At 45.1% G+C, this 14,802-nt stretch overlaps 1 protein-coding gene across 1 annotated transcript in view; it reads left to right on the plus strand.

Annotated features, from left to right (window-relative positions):
* The window catches only part of MNAT1 (MNAT1 component of CDK activating kinase), a 1,123,271-nt gene extending 1,117,231 nt beyond the window's left edge, over positions 1-6,040 (plus strand). Inside the window, exon 8 of the mRNA XM_069638923.1 lies at positions 5,649-6,040. Within this exon, the coding sequence (XP_069495024.1) occupies positions 5,649-5,769 (121 nt within the window). The 3' untranslated portion in view covers positions 5,770-6,040. The remainder of the gene's footprint in view (positions 1-5,648) is intronic.
* The last annotated feature ends 8,762 nt before the right edge of the window (positions 6,041-14,802 follow it).

Here is a 14,802-nt window from a genome sequence, read left to right on the forward strand (position 1 = left end):
GTTGCTTCTCCGCGTGAACAACGTTAGCACCCTGACCATTTTGTGGGACGATCGCCAAGTACAAGTATGCCCTTACGCGGTACTAGCGGCTAGATGCAACATACAGACCGTTGTGGTGCCCTAGTGCCTCGTTGTTGGAATAGCCATGCGATTATCAGTGCGACCGAAGAGCTTATTTTATCGTAAACCAACACCCTGTCTACTGCACACGAACATCGCTTGCCTCAAGACGAAATATTTTGGATCGAGAGCAAATAAAAATGCAAATCGCTGAATATTCTCAAAACATTTGATGTCAAATAAATGTACTTTGCCAAATGTACAATCTTGCCGTTTGCTTTTAAACCACTGTTTCATATTCCGAATTGTGGTGCTGTATTGTGAGATGATCTAAGACCCTGTGTACAGCAAAGGAACATCGTGTGCCTCGAAACGAACTTTTCGGAACGTGAGCAAATAAAAATGCAAATCGCTGAATATTCTCAAAACATTTTTTGTCAAATAAATGTACTTTACCAAATTTACAATCTTGCGGTTTAATTTAAAAGTACAGTTTCATATTCCCAATTGTGGCGCACTGTGTTGTTTGAGCTCATCTGTGTTGATTTCCTGGTTCTGTGTGGAGTCGCGTAGAAGACGCCTGGGCGCGTTTGCCTACGCAGCTCAGTCACGTCACGGATAGAGGCGGGGAATATGAATGTTTTGATCAAGTCTGTTTCAGGGGCGGGGGATTTGATTTAGTGCTGCAAAAGCAGGTGAGCCAGGGCGATGCGGCAAGTGAGAGGATTATCATAAAATGGCGGATGTTTTCGAGTGCGTTAATGGACGAAAAGTCGGGTAAGGTCCATAGGAAAGTTTTCTACGATCTACCGATTTATGCTTAAAAACACATGGCCGAACCATAGGAACAATAAAAAAAAAGTCCCGGAACTATCCTCTAAGCCAGTGGCTTCTGCATTGTACATTTCTGAGAGGGGGGTGGGAGGGTCTATAGCATACTTGCATATCCACTGTTCCACCCCTTATGGTTCCATAGCTGTTTCACCTACATTTCTGTTTTTGTACCACTTGGTGAAGAAATATGACTGTTTCCACCTTGCCCACCTCTGTACCCATCTGCTGTTTCTTTCTCAGCACACAGTTTATATAGTGTTCGTGCAGTAAATGATTTTATGTTCTCTATATTGGAGATGTTCCAACATAAGTGGTATTTCGCTGGTTATAAGTATTTCTCAGGTCACTGCAGAATCGCATGTCTGCTTTTGTGATTTAAGGAATCTTCCTGCATGCCTAATGTGTAGAGGTACTTGACAGCTGTTAGCAAAATCGGGTTGAAGATCAAGCTTCAGTTTCTTCAGTGAATGTAAACTTTGTTCTGACGCACAAGAGACAATCTACCGTTAAGAGGGAACTGTTGCATTGCAAGGCACCACATCCTCAGACGTATTAGGTTAACAGCAAGTTAGGTCAAGATAACTGTAAGATCCATTGGCCTGCCATTTTGTCAGACTGGAATTCAGATTTTGAACCAAGGCAAAGGGGAGGGATACACCACTTATTGCTCATTTCAGTACATTACTCTTTGGAAAGGGAAGATGGGAGCATCTTTGCCAAGACATTTTGCCAGAGGTGGGCCATGTAATTGTCACCATGGTTCTTAGTTTTCAATGCAGAGTTCATGTTCTACACTGGCAGGATGAGGTGAGTCTTCTTACTGAATCGCAACGTTCATGAGAAAATCTTTTACCTTTCATTCTTTTACATATATCTGCTTAGCAATACCATGTTGGCAATTCTTTCTCCAGGCCCCTAAGTGAATTTCTTGCCAATGCACTAGGTTGTCTTCTTCATGCCTCTCCATCATGCAGGAGATTCTTTCTGACCTAAGTCGGAAGAGTGCAAAGAAACCTGGCAGACCGCTAAGCAAACCAAAAGGAAGAGGCTTTGTTACTGGTCAACACTCTTCTCTGCCTCAGGTGACATCTTGATGGGGATTGGGTCTTCCGTGGCTCTGCTTAAAGGATCCACAGCAGAGGCATTTATAACCAGCTTAGATCAGTTCTAGCCACAGATCACTCGCAACACTTCAATACTCCCGGTAGTGGAACAGAGAGATTACATACAATTTATTGATTATACAGATCACAGTTTATAAAGATTACACATTTTACCAGTGGCCCTGGTAAATTGGGAATTATTTTGATCAGGTGCAACAGCTAAAGTTGAAATTCATATAAATACATTTGAGTGCAGCCTTGGTTCACAAGATTGCTCAGTGTGTTAAGCACTCATTGCAGAGATCTGTGTTCAAATGCAAGATTTCAAATTCCAGCAAGTTGATAAACCTGCACGTTTATGTACTTTGTTTTGTACCACAACAGGTGTTGTTATCAGCAATATACCTGAACCAGATAGCAGTTGCTATATAAAGTAACATAACAGCAGCACGGGGAAGGCCTAGAAATTGCTTTGTTCAAATGTGAAGTTGTAAAACCTAGGAAGCCACCTCCAATGATGACCATAACATTTTAGTCTGTGAGGTGATTGGCTATCCAAATTCCAGACTGTATAACCAAAGTGTTCATGCTTGTATCCTGGATCTGCCAGCAGGCAATACAGTGATCCTGGACGAATTATCTTGCTGTCCTCTGTGACAAGGGTTGCCTTCTCACACGCCTCTGGGATTGTTAAGCCCATTACCCGATATTTTGGTTTATATAGGCCATTTGCATGGAAGGGGTTCTAGATATTACAGTCCTCTGGCAAGCATATTTAAAGGTCTGCTCATTGGACACAAAAGATTCATTGCTTTTTTGTATAATTGAAAGATTTTTCTGCACTTTTATCAATTACAATTTAACAAGCCTGTATTTTTTTTTAAAAAAAGCTTTAAAATACAAAAGAAAAACCTTGATGATGGATTTTTGTTCTTAGGGTATGATCTTCAAAACAGCCTCACTCATGGCTTCACTGCCTATAGTTTTGCTTCCTCTATAATAATAGTGAGCGTTGATTTATTGCTCACCACAGCCACTTGTTTCTTTGCTCTCTAATGTTAACACTATTTGAAAACCATGTCCGTCTTCTAATCTCAGTCCTTCTGGATATGGACACCTTGCTCGCAGCTTCTAATTTTCATCCACTAATTTTTCTATGGTATGCCTAGCTTTCGTCTTGTTTCCAATTGGTCTCCTGTATTCATACCTGAGCACTTTTATATTCAGTGAGACTACTAATCTGAATCCTCTGTCTATTCTGGATTATGTTCACCTTTTTAAATGATCGGTGTCTCACATTTGTACTATGGTTGGTATACCTTCTTCGTGGCTTCCATTGATGAAAATTGGCCTGCAAGTATGCTAGAACAGCAGGATCCTTTTTGTGGACTGCTAATGTTGGCCTTGAAATGCTACTTGTTTATCAGTCTAATTACAACAAGAATGAAGAGCATAAGGGGACTGAAAGGGAGTTCCCATTGTTATTTTAATCGCTGTGAGACAGCATATCAAGATATGGGTTGTGATTGTGGCGAGAGGGGCGCAAGCACATATTTTGGATCCCTTAATTCATTTGTTTCAGTGGGGGGGGGGGGCAAAGGTGTCCGATCCCCAGGCCCCAAAGAGCTTAAGATGGCCCTGCATGTAAACTTCACTTGGCAATAGCCGGTATCAGGTAATATTATCCCTATATATATGGTCGTTGTATATAATATCGCCAGGAAAAGGTCATGGCGATATTATATAGGTGACTATATATATATATATATATATATATATATATATATATATATATATATATATATATATATTATGACAGGGGCAGCGGGGGTGTTCCCCGCTCCCCATGAAGAAAATAAAAGGGTTTGGGGGTTGCAGGGGTGTCCTCTGCATGTTCCATGTAATAATATCCCCACAAAAAAGGCCATTTTTCGGCGAGTTTTTTTGCATGGTGATATTTTTGAGGGGACATTATTACATGGAACGCAATAGCCTTGTCTATACTTTTCTGATCAGTTTGATTAATGAGCCTCCACCTTCTTGTTCAGTATTTTCATTACTTGTCACAGGGCTTTCCGCCCGCTTCAACAGAGTCTTTAACCTTCCCCACGGTGTGCAGCATTTGCCCTGAAGTGCCCCAGTGTCCTACTCTTCCACTTTGGCTCACAGGTTTGTTTTGGCTACTCTGGCATTCTATGCGTCGGCCCGCAGCTGCTGTGGCTTGCCGGGCAACTCAGTACAGCGTTCTTCCCCTTCTCGGCTGGTCTCCAGTGCCCTCTGACAACCTTGTGCTTATCTTGGTCTCACTACAACAGATCTCTAGCTTCCCAGTCTCGTCCAGACAGCATTTCCAGCAGTCTTCCAGCATTGGGCAGCACCTTTCTTGCTTTCCAGCTTCTGACCGACTTCACATGCAGTGAGGTTAACTCTGCAGCCCCTCTCCCTGTGATTCCGTCTTTGATTCTCCCAGCTGATGGATATTTAAACATCCCGCTACTATGTAGCTCCCACCAACAACTAGAACGCAGAATCGGCTTCCTTGTCCTAGTAATCTTCACTCCGTTCTTCTTGCTCGAATCAGTACTTTGGTATAATTTGTCCGAAGGAACTCGGATGTCCGTATAAGATGGTTGGATGGATTTAATATCACAATAAGCCATACCAGTCTGTGAGCTGGCAGGGGGGGGGAGTTATACCCAGAATGGAAAGGTGGGTGTTGTGTTTCTTGCCACCAATAACTCTCCCTCTCATGAGGGTTCTCTCCCCCCATATGGTCCTCCCTTGATCAGCCGCCAGAGGGTCAGGATCAGGTAGCGGCTGCCCTTCCCTGGCTATATGGGAGGAGAATTTCCCCAGCGAGTAATCAATGGTATCGCTGAATTCATCACACCACCCTCTCATACAATACTCGCCTGGCCCACATCTGGGACTTCAGGACCAGCCACGTCATCTGCCAGGGTCCTGTTGTCTGGAGTGCCCAGGGAGTCTGCAAGGAGCCTGGAGGAGAAGAGTACCAGGCATAAAGAGAGCAATGTGAAATGATTGAGTGACCCAGAGTCAACACAGAGGAATGGTCGTAGAGACTGGTAGAGATTTTGCAAAATGGCCTAGCCTAACTACATCCCTGAGATAAGCCATGATTAAGGAGAAGACCGCAGAGCTTTTAGTTTTCCTTAAACTTTTGGTTTCTATGAGATTTTGCTGTCTTCAACTTTTGAGTGTTTCTGAGAATTTAATTACATGTTATTTCATCCCTATTCATTATTTTGTCTCATATTGTACACATCTCCTAATAGAATTACAGTAAACCTGGACACAGTTGTCGTGTCTGGTCGTTTGATCCCTGTTACCAATCTGACAGTGTCTCATTGATCCCCTTCAGCTTTGTGGAAGGTTGCAGCCGACATGGATACCTTAGTGAAACAGTTTTATCACAGCAGAAAGCTATTCATCTCTGAGAGCTCGAAGGATGGTCAAGGGGAGGGACTGCTGCTTTTAGCAGTGTTGACTTTCAGGAAATTCATATTTTTGAAAAGACTTGATTAACAATACTCATTGGCTTGTATATTATGTGACTCACAGACACACATGTTTATATTTTAAACCGCTATGCGTTACTCTTTTGTAAAGCAGTTTCTTCTTTTGTTTTAGGTATCTGAACCACGTCCGAGCGGCTTCCCCACAGGATCTTGCTGGGGGCTACATATCTTCTCTTGCATGTCACAGGGCGCTACAGGATGCCTTCAGTGGGCTTTTCTGGCAACCCCACTAAATTACATGACACCGTCCGAAAACTGCCCCAGAACCAACAGATGGTCCGCAAAGATATCTAGAAAAATGAATGACATCAACACAAATACTTGCAAATATTGTGGCAACAGCTGGATAAAAAGAAAGAGAAAACATTATTTTAAGCAGGAAAAGAAAATGCTGCCAGTGCCCTGTCAAAAATCAAGACTACTTTAAAAGAGGACCCGCAAACTTAGAAAGCAACTTGTGAATCAATTTTTTTATTTTTCAATAAAGCCAGCGTTTTATTACTATTTTTAGTTTTGCCTTTATTACTTCTTTTTCGTTGTGCATTGTGTTTGTAATAGTTTCATTATTGCTCATTAGGCCTTCTTTGCAAGGTCTAAAGAACCATGGAAGTGTGCCTACTCGTACAGCTGGTCAAACCTATCCTCCACTACCGATGGCCTGGACAAACCGCTTTGAATCCATTCTCTTTATCCTCCTCTTCCCACACAAGAGCTGCCCTTTTACCGTCAGATAAACAACTAAAAAGAAACCTTTCTCAATTCAATCCTCTAGACCTAATTATTTTCTGGGGGAATAATTCTACCAACCAGATATAAAGAATACATGTCAGGATATGTTGGACAATTTCTTTTCTTCTATTAATTATTTTCTTCATACCTTACTCCTACAGACAGACTGTACATAAATCAATAATAACTATTTAAATACCAAGAGGCCTTGTTTAGGCCAGAACCAGCTAGGGCCAAATAAAGTGCACTATAGAGTGGAGATGGCGTATTTATTACAGAGGGCAAGGCAAATTAATTCTACATCAACACATCTATGTGTACAGAACTAGAAGAATACGTACTAAAAATAAATATTATGCTTCCCTAAAGAACAATCTAAAGACAAGGAACAAGTATTTTAATCTGATTCATGTGAAAAATGCACTTGTTGGAGGGGGCGCTCGAGAGCGGAGCCAAGATGGTCACTCCTTTGTGAGCTCCCGTGACGCCTGCTGACAATTTGGTCAATATCCTGAATAATCAAAGCTACCTCACCCTGAATCTCTTCTGCTGCAGTGTGCGAACTGCAGGAACTCACTTGCCTGGTCTGCGCCGTGCTGGAGAGTACTGAGCAGGTCGCTTTCGCCAGGAGCATGTTGCGAGGCCTGTGCCGATTGCCACAACAAGGTGCAGAAGTTGGGTGGCTCAGGTGACCAGTCGGGACGGGCTGCTTGAGCCCCCACTGGCTGGAGCCTTGACCCTGGTCCGTGCGCCCCCAGGGGCCCCTGCTGCAGAACATCAGAGTCACTGTGAGTGGCTCCTCACATCACCCGTGTTTGGCAACACACCGGGACGTGGCCAGCATCGGGCAGGTGGAGCTGCAGGGGTGAAGGCAATGACTGGTGTGCGGAGTGGTGCGACTCTGCCATATGCTCCTGGGGGGGGGACTCCCTCATTGTCCTGCCTTGTGTGTAGGGGGGTTAAAGGCCTATATTTTCAATCGCCGGAGGAGGCGAGTGACGTCCTTGACAATGCAGGTGGTGGTGGTGGTTCTAGGTCGGTAAGGAATAGAGGCGGCCAGGGAAGGCCCTTGCCCCGGGGTCTGGACAGAAGTACTGTTAGCACAGCAGTACTCCAATGTGGTTGTGTCATCCTGGCAGATTGAAGGGTGATAAGCTGACATGGTTTAGTCCTTGTTGTGTCTATGGCGGGCAGGGGTGGCAAAGCCTGAGGGGTCCATTACTGGCAAGTTGGCGTTGTCGATAGGGGGAGTGGGAATGTCTCCGTTGACTAGTTGGTTGGGCTTCGTTCAGATCAGACAGAACACATTTTCCTGGCCTTAACTTCTGTTATTGGTCACGGTACCGGTAGAAGTGATTTGATTCTGGCATTGCACAGCTCTCAGATCTCCATTTGCTGTGGGAGGTTTGCTTATGTAGGGGGCTTCGGTGGGGAGAGCGGAAGCTGGCCTTGCTCTACCCAGCCATGGGTGGGGGGGCTTTACGGGCCCTGGCGGGCTTGAAAAGAGGTGGCAATTGAGATCTGGCCAAGCGGCACAAGGTACACACCTCTTGAGGCAATTTTGGGTTGCACTGGGTATGGATGATCATGGGTTCACGTGCATGACCTGGAAAGTTAGAGGCCTGAATTGCCGCTCTTAGGCAAGAAAGGTTCTTCTTTATTTGCAGAGGCACCGGGTGGACACACCATTTCTTCAAGAGACGCACCTTTTGCAGTCGGGTGGGGCTGCCTTTGCCAAGGCTTGAAGCTGTGAGAGGTACTTTTCACCATACTCTAGATACTCCCATGGGGTTTGCATAGTTATCAAAGGCACATTGAGGTTTCATTGTACGGAGGTGGTGAGGGATACTGACGGCAGGGGCCTGATCGTTACAGGTCTGGTTCAGGAGTGGGGATTCATGTTTGTAAACTACTATGGTCCCAACATTGACTCCTCTGAGACTTTGGACTTTATTGAGGAATATTTTAGGAAACATCTGAGGAGTACGGTGTACTTGGCGGGGTATTTCAATGTGGTCATGGACACCTCTCTGGACACGTTGGGAGATCATGGAAGGGGAGTGCCCAAGACACTTGTAAATTGCAACAGATCTGTGCAAATGAAGGGCTCGTCGACATATGGAGGGACCGCCATGGCTTAGAATGGGGGTATACATTCAGGTCCTCCCTGTGCATGGATCATCTTCCAGACTGGACTATATATTGGTCTCTGTGAAAGGAGTGGCTGGTTCTCTGATTGTAGGATTCTAGCACACACGCTCTCCGACTAAGCCCCTGTTGTTGCGTCTGTTCTAATCCCTGGGAAATGGCAGGGTGCATAACCTGGTATTTTAAGAATGGGAGTCTTTGTGACACTGTGTACCAGAGGAAATGAGGGGGTGCTCTGCTTCTTCCAAGAAAATGAGGGTTCTGTAGCCTCCTACTCCTGCTTGTGGGAAGCCTTTAAGTGCGTGACAAGGGGTGTGTGCATTGCTAAGGTGGCAGGGCATTCTCGTGGTCATACATGCAGAACTGACCGCACACGAAACTCGGTTGAGGGAGTTGGAAATGGGAGTGGAGTTCTCTACAGATGCTGGAATGCAGGCTAGGCTCTGGGAAGTTCTGGAGCTGTGCAGGGGCGCATCAGAACGGGAGGTAACGTTACTTAATAGAACGGTGGTGAGACGTTATGGGGAGGGTCAGAGGTCTGGGACCCCGTTGGCCAGGCTGCTTAAGTTTGAGGTCTCCAAGTCGCAAATGGTGGCAATCGCAAATCAGTCCATGGAGCTTTTGCAGACATATGAGGAAATAATGGTGGCATTTGTGGAATTCTATGGGGCTCTGTATTCCATAAGGCTCACTGTGGGCAGGTGGCAATTGAGGAGTTCCTGGATCAGGTCGGACTATAGTGGGCAGCTAGCTGGGTAGGCCACTAACAGGCAGGAAGTCCACAAAGCTATTAAGGTGCATCCCACCGGGAAAGCTGCTGGCCCGGACGTCAGCCGATTTCTATAAAACGTATGCAGATTTTGTAGTCCCTCCTATTCTCCGCATGTATCAGAAGGCGCTGCAAGATGGTGCCCTACCGGAGTCAATGCAGGAGGTGGTGGTCGCCCTTCTCCTGAAGCCGGGAAAAAGCATGGAAAGTTCCTCTTCTTATCACCCTGTTTCCCTGATTAATCTGGACAGTAAAAGCTTGGCCTGAATGCTGGCTAACAGGCTCGCCCTGATAATGTCCTAGTGTGTACTGGCCGAACAGGCCAGATTCATCCCTGGTAGATCTGCGTCATACGGGCTCTGTAGAATATTCAGACTCATCGGTTCTGGATCAGCAGTCCCACGGCCCTTCTCGACACTGAGAAGGCATTTGACTCCATTGAGTGGCACTTTCTCTTCACGGTTCTGAGGCGTATGGGAATGGGAGATAATTTTGTCAGATTGGTCTCCCTTCTATATCGATGTCCAGTGGCTCCTCTTTGGGTGAACATTAGGCTCTCTGCCCCCCCCCCCATCTTGATGGAATGGGGAACGCGGCAAGGGTGTCCACTGTCCGCTCTGCTCTTTGCGCTCGCTGTGGAGCGCTTAGCGGAACTTGTCCGCTCAAGACATGTAGACAGGGGAGTGCAACTGTTCAACATAGATTGGGTATCTCACTCTTTGCAGATGACTTAGTTCAGTTTATTTCGGATCCCCCAGTGAATCTGGCACCTGTCGTGCGGGACATCCTGGTCATTGCTCGCTTCTCTGGGCTCAATGTCAACCCTTCTAAGTCAGTGCTGTTTCCTCTAACCGAAGGAACTGAGCGGTTTCAGGAGGAGTTCCAATGGCATCCCGAAAACACTGGTTATCTTGGGGTGGTGGTGGCAAGGTCGCGTGAAGTCCTTTACCTCAAAAACTATGTTGAGAAAATGGTGTGCACTGAGGCACTTTTCTTCACAGGTGGATGCCATTGTCTCTTTTCGGTCGAATATCTGTAATCAAGATGGTAATATTGGCCATTAATGTTCCCATACAGGTTCCCGCCAATTCTTTGAAATCGATTATAACAAATTTCATCTGGCAGGGAAGACCAGCCCGAATTTGTTGGGAAAAGCTGGTAGCACCTTGGGGAGGGGAAGACGAGCCGTCCCCAATTTTGAAGCTTCCTGGATGGCAGCACAGGCTTCTTATTTACCTGATTGGTATGAGGTGGTGCCAGACAGGGCGCATGTGCAAATTGAGAGGGCAATGGTTGCCCCCTCGCTCCTTGGAGCAGTTGTTCTTACCTCACTGCAGCAGATAACCAAGCCGCGTAACATGGTCGAACTTGCCTGCAGCGCCTGGAAGAGGGTTGAGGGCACAGCACTCAACGAGTTGCTTTACTCCCCACTTCTCCCACTTAAGTATGTTCCAGGGATTTCAATCACGAGTGAGAAGATTTTTGTTCAATGTATGGAACGATTGGGTATCACATGTCGGCAGGACCTCTTCCCAAATGGTCAGTTTCTCACACTGGACGGGTTTTAGGCTTGGGGGAGGAGGGAGGAGGTTTCGGCGTTAGACCTCTTTGGGTATTTTAGGTTGCGGGTTGGACTGAAGGAAAGGTTCTCCGACTTCCCCCGGGAGCCCCACACTGCACATGTCCTGCACGGGATGATTAGCTCAGGGATAAAGACTAGATTAATTTCCAAGGTGTATGCTACCATGATTAATGACGATGCAGGCTGGGCCAAAGACTCCAGGATTAAGTGGGAGGACACCCGTGGGGTCCCCCTTGCGGAGGAAGTATGGGGATACTGCTGCATGCAGATGCGTAAAGTGACCATCAACAGTAATTTCAAGTTAATGCACTTTAAATTTGTACATCAGTACTATCGGGTCCCAATAGATATCCACAGATTTTTCCCAGAGGCATCAGATGCAAGCCAAAGATGTAGTGCTTCCCTAGTATCATTTCTGCATTTGGCTTGGGACTACTCGCAAATCCAGTCTTTTTGGGCACAGTTGTTTGAAATGAAGAGCATTGCGGGTGTGAGGGTAAGCCCGTCCCAAACTATGGCTTTGCTGGGTTATATGCTCAAGCTGCCTAAGCATTTCAGGCAGCTTTTGGGTTTGTTAGTACTACTGGCCAAGAGGAGAGTGGTCATGGTTTGGGGCAGTTGACATGCTCCTGCGTATGAACATTGGAAGTCTGATATACTATATTGTTATGAAACTGAGACAGACTTTGGAACTATTGTGTACCCAGCTTGAAGACCGAAATACATTTGTATGTTGCATATTTACTGTCACTTAGCAGTGCTGCATCTGTGGGGTCTGAGCATCAATCTTCCTTATAAGTTTGATGATGCTCTGCTTTCCTTTCTCATTGGTTGTATTCAAATTTAGGCAGGGAATGAGGGGGTAGGGGATGGGGGTAGGGATGCGGTTGCCGTCTGTAATGGGATATTGTGTTGTATGTTTTGTCTGTTTTAAAACCTCAATAAAACAGTTTAAAAAATGCACTTGTTACTGCCATTCTTGTTAGGCCTAGGTTAGAATTTTATTTTGCACTGCTCTTGCCATGGACTTTAATCAAACATTTTAAAAATCGACCAGGAAATCTAAAACTATGAGAACTCAGTTCATTCTGTCATTCAAATTGGAGCTGCTGTGTTAGTGCCTACAGCAGCCCAAACAAAAGCTTCAGCCTCAATCCTATCACATCAGATACCTCTTCAGACACCTTTAAACCACATTCACTGGCTGATACTTTATCAATTCTTGCTCCCCTTTTGACCCTGTGCCTGCCCATTGCCTTAAGACCTTTGCTCAATTTCCCCAGATTGACCCAATAATAATGAGCATTCTTAAAGTATTATTAACCAGAGGCATGGCCCTCCCCGACCTTGTAAACCATTCTTATTTCTTCTATTTAAAAAGCTTTCTCTGGATCCAGTGGATCCTAATAGATAACGGCCACATTTCTAATCTGCCTTTTTAGCTGAAGTCCTAGAGCAGGCAGTATTGGCTCAGCTGGAGCCATTAGAATGGACCCTCATGGGCTAGACTTTATGCAGACTGGCTTTAACCCTGGACCTAGTACAGAGTCTGTGATGTCCACTGCCCTGGACAAGCTTAGACTGATCAGAGTTGGGGGTGCAGTGGGAATCCTGCTGCTGTTGGATCTTTCCACAGCCTTTGACAACTCAAGTCAACTATTCTAATATCCCAGTTGAGGGATTTAGGCAATGGTAGAGCAGTACTAAGGTGGCTTGAATCCGTTATTGTGGGTTGCCAACAAAGCATTTCTTTGCACTCCCCTTTACATCCGCTTCTAAACATGTGTCTTGCAGTGCCCGCCAGGGTTCAGCTCTCTCGCGCCTACTTTTTACTATCTTTCTTCATGCCCTGGCTAATCTCATACTGTCCTATGGCTTTCGATTTGTAAATTATGCAGAGGATAATCCAATTTTACTCAGGTTCGCAGCAAGAATAGAATCTCAAAATAAAGAGGGCTTTTAAAAAATGGCTGAGTTGTACTACATAATGGGATCATACAGGCTGAAGCTCAATTCCACAAAAACCGAAATTATTGGTTCTATTGATTTCAGCTCCTTCAGGCCCACTTCCTTCGTAGTCCCCCTTCCACGAGCAAAATAAAATGAAGGTGAGTTCTTGTGGGTGAAGAACTGTCCCTAGAACTGCAAGGCAATCATGTGGGTTTCCATCATTTAAATTTGATTATAAAAATGCTTTTTCTCTATGTAGAGCACACTCGCAGGGTCCAGGCTGGGTTATCAAATGCAATATATTATCTAGGGTCTCCTTTCTATTCAATGGTGACTCCAACCTCTGCAAAATGCAGGCACCCACATGTTAAACAAGACTCCATGCAGGGACCATATTACAGCAGCCTTCAGAGAGCTTCACTGATGTATTGTTGAGAAACAAGTGCAGTTCATAGTTCCATGCATGGCCTATCAGGCCTTTTCTGGTGAGAGTCCATCTTTTCGATGAGTGTGCCTCCCGAAGTATTGTTCCGCCTGCTTGCTAAAATCTTCCTCCACAAATCTTATGTTCTTCTTCCTCTGATCTATTAGTCCTGCTCAGGTGGATGTTGTTTCTGGCCCAACCTTGTTGAAAAAACTCTCTGCCCATTTTAGAACCCCTCTTAATCACTCACAATGTAGAGGTTTGCTGAAGACCTGGCTCATTCTAGTGCCTCAGCCATGCTATAATAGTGGTAATTCTTCACTGCGCCGAGAAGCTGTTAAAGCAATACTGCACTTTAAAACATGCCTCACTTAAAATAGCAAGATGACCAACTTGAATAATAACATTTTATTAGGTACCTCCTTCAATATATATTTAAAGTAATCCTGCTTGGCATGCCCCAAAATCATTCGTTTAATACTTAGAGGGATGGCTTTGAAAAAGAGTGGTATATAGAACGTTCTTGAAATTGGAGTGGTTTCCTTGAATTCTTATCTTGGATTTCACATTTTGTGTCCAAAGGGCCATTTGTCTGCCTCTGTACCTCACTTACTTGGACGAAAGTAGGCATAGCTGCAATTATTGGTGGTTCTGAGGAGCCCAGAGGGAGACATAGGGCCTCATTAGTTTTGCCGGTGTAAGAAAAGGGAATGGTAAAACTGCTGATAATTCTGGCACTGTTTTTTTTATGCACCTGCAAAGGTTTGTTGGTGGGGGTGAATGATTTACCTCTAAAAGCTGGAGGTAAATCGGGCCCCCACTGGCAAAAAGAATGCCTGAATTACTGACACTGGTGCCAGTAATTCAGGCAATCCCCTCCATCCATGGATGGAATGGGGATTTCCCGCCATTTCCGGCAACTGGAATATCCCAGTTATACTGGGATATCAGGCACCAGTAACCGTAGGGCACTTTCCCAGTATCCAGCTGCCATTACCGGCAGGCTACCAGGAAACTTGTAATAAGTCCCATAGTGCTTAGTTGGGTCTAATAGATGTATAGGCCCTGCCCCCAGTATGAAGTCAACTCTGTGTTGTATTGGGAGCCAGTGCAGGCATCTCAGTGCTCAGTTTATTTGGTCATTTCCTTTTAAAACCAAGCTCACCTGAGCAGCACTATTCCGGACCAGCGTCTTTTGTTTCAAGTTTTATTTTATCAACTTGTATAACCACTATTGCTGTAAAATCCTTATAGAGCTCTACCTTGAACTTCCAGAGAACAGATGTGGTACAATGGATTTCATTATGAGCAGTTGGTGATAAGCAGATCAGGTCATTGAATTAATTGTTGGGGAGGAGAACAGATCTAAATCAAAGTTTGCTCAGGCACTGTTACCCTTTGTTTTTTTTCAAAAAGTTCACAACATCCAGGTTGTGTTAGAGCCTTTATCCAGGCAAATCAAGATCTGTGAATGGTCTGCGTAGAGTGAGGCACATAGGTATTAAACAGGAAAGGTGATATGATGGAGTAAATGGGGAGGCTAAACATAACTGCTATTCAACTGGAAAGAAAGCGACCTATCTTCACTTCGGCCATGCCAAGAAGATAGATAGAAAAAAGTAGGTGCACGAGTGCTTAGCCCTGGCGGTCACTGGAAAACACAT

This window comes from Ambystoma mexicanum, chromosome 14 (assembly GCF_040938575.1).
Source record: "Ambystoma mexicanum isolate Mex_15411 chromosome 14, UKY_AmexF1_1, whole genome shotgun sequence".
Taxonomy (NCBI): Eukaryota; Metazoa; Chordata; class Amphibia; order Caudata; family Ambystomatidae; genus Ambystoma; species Ambystoma mexicanum.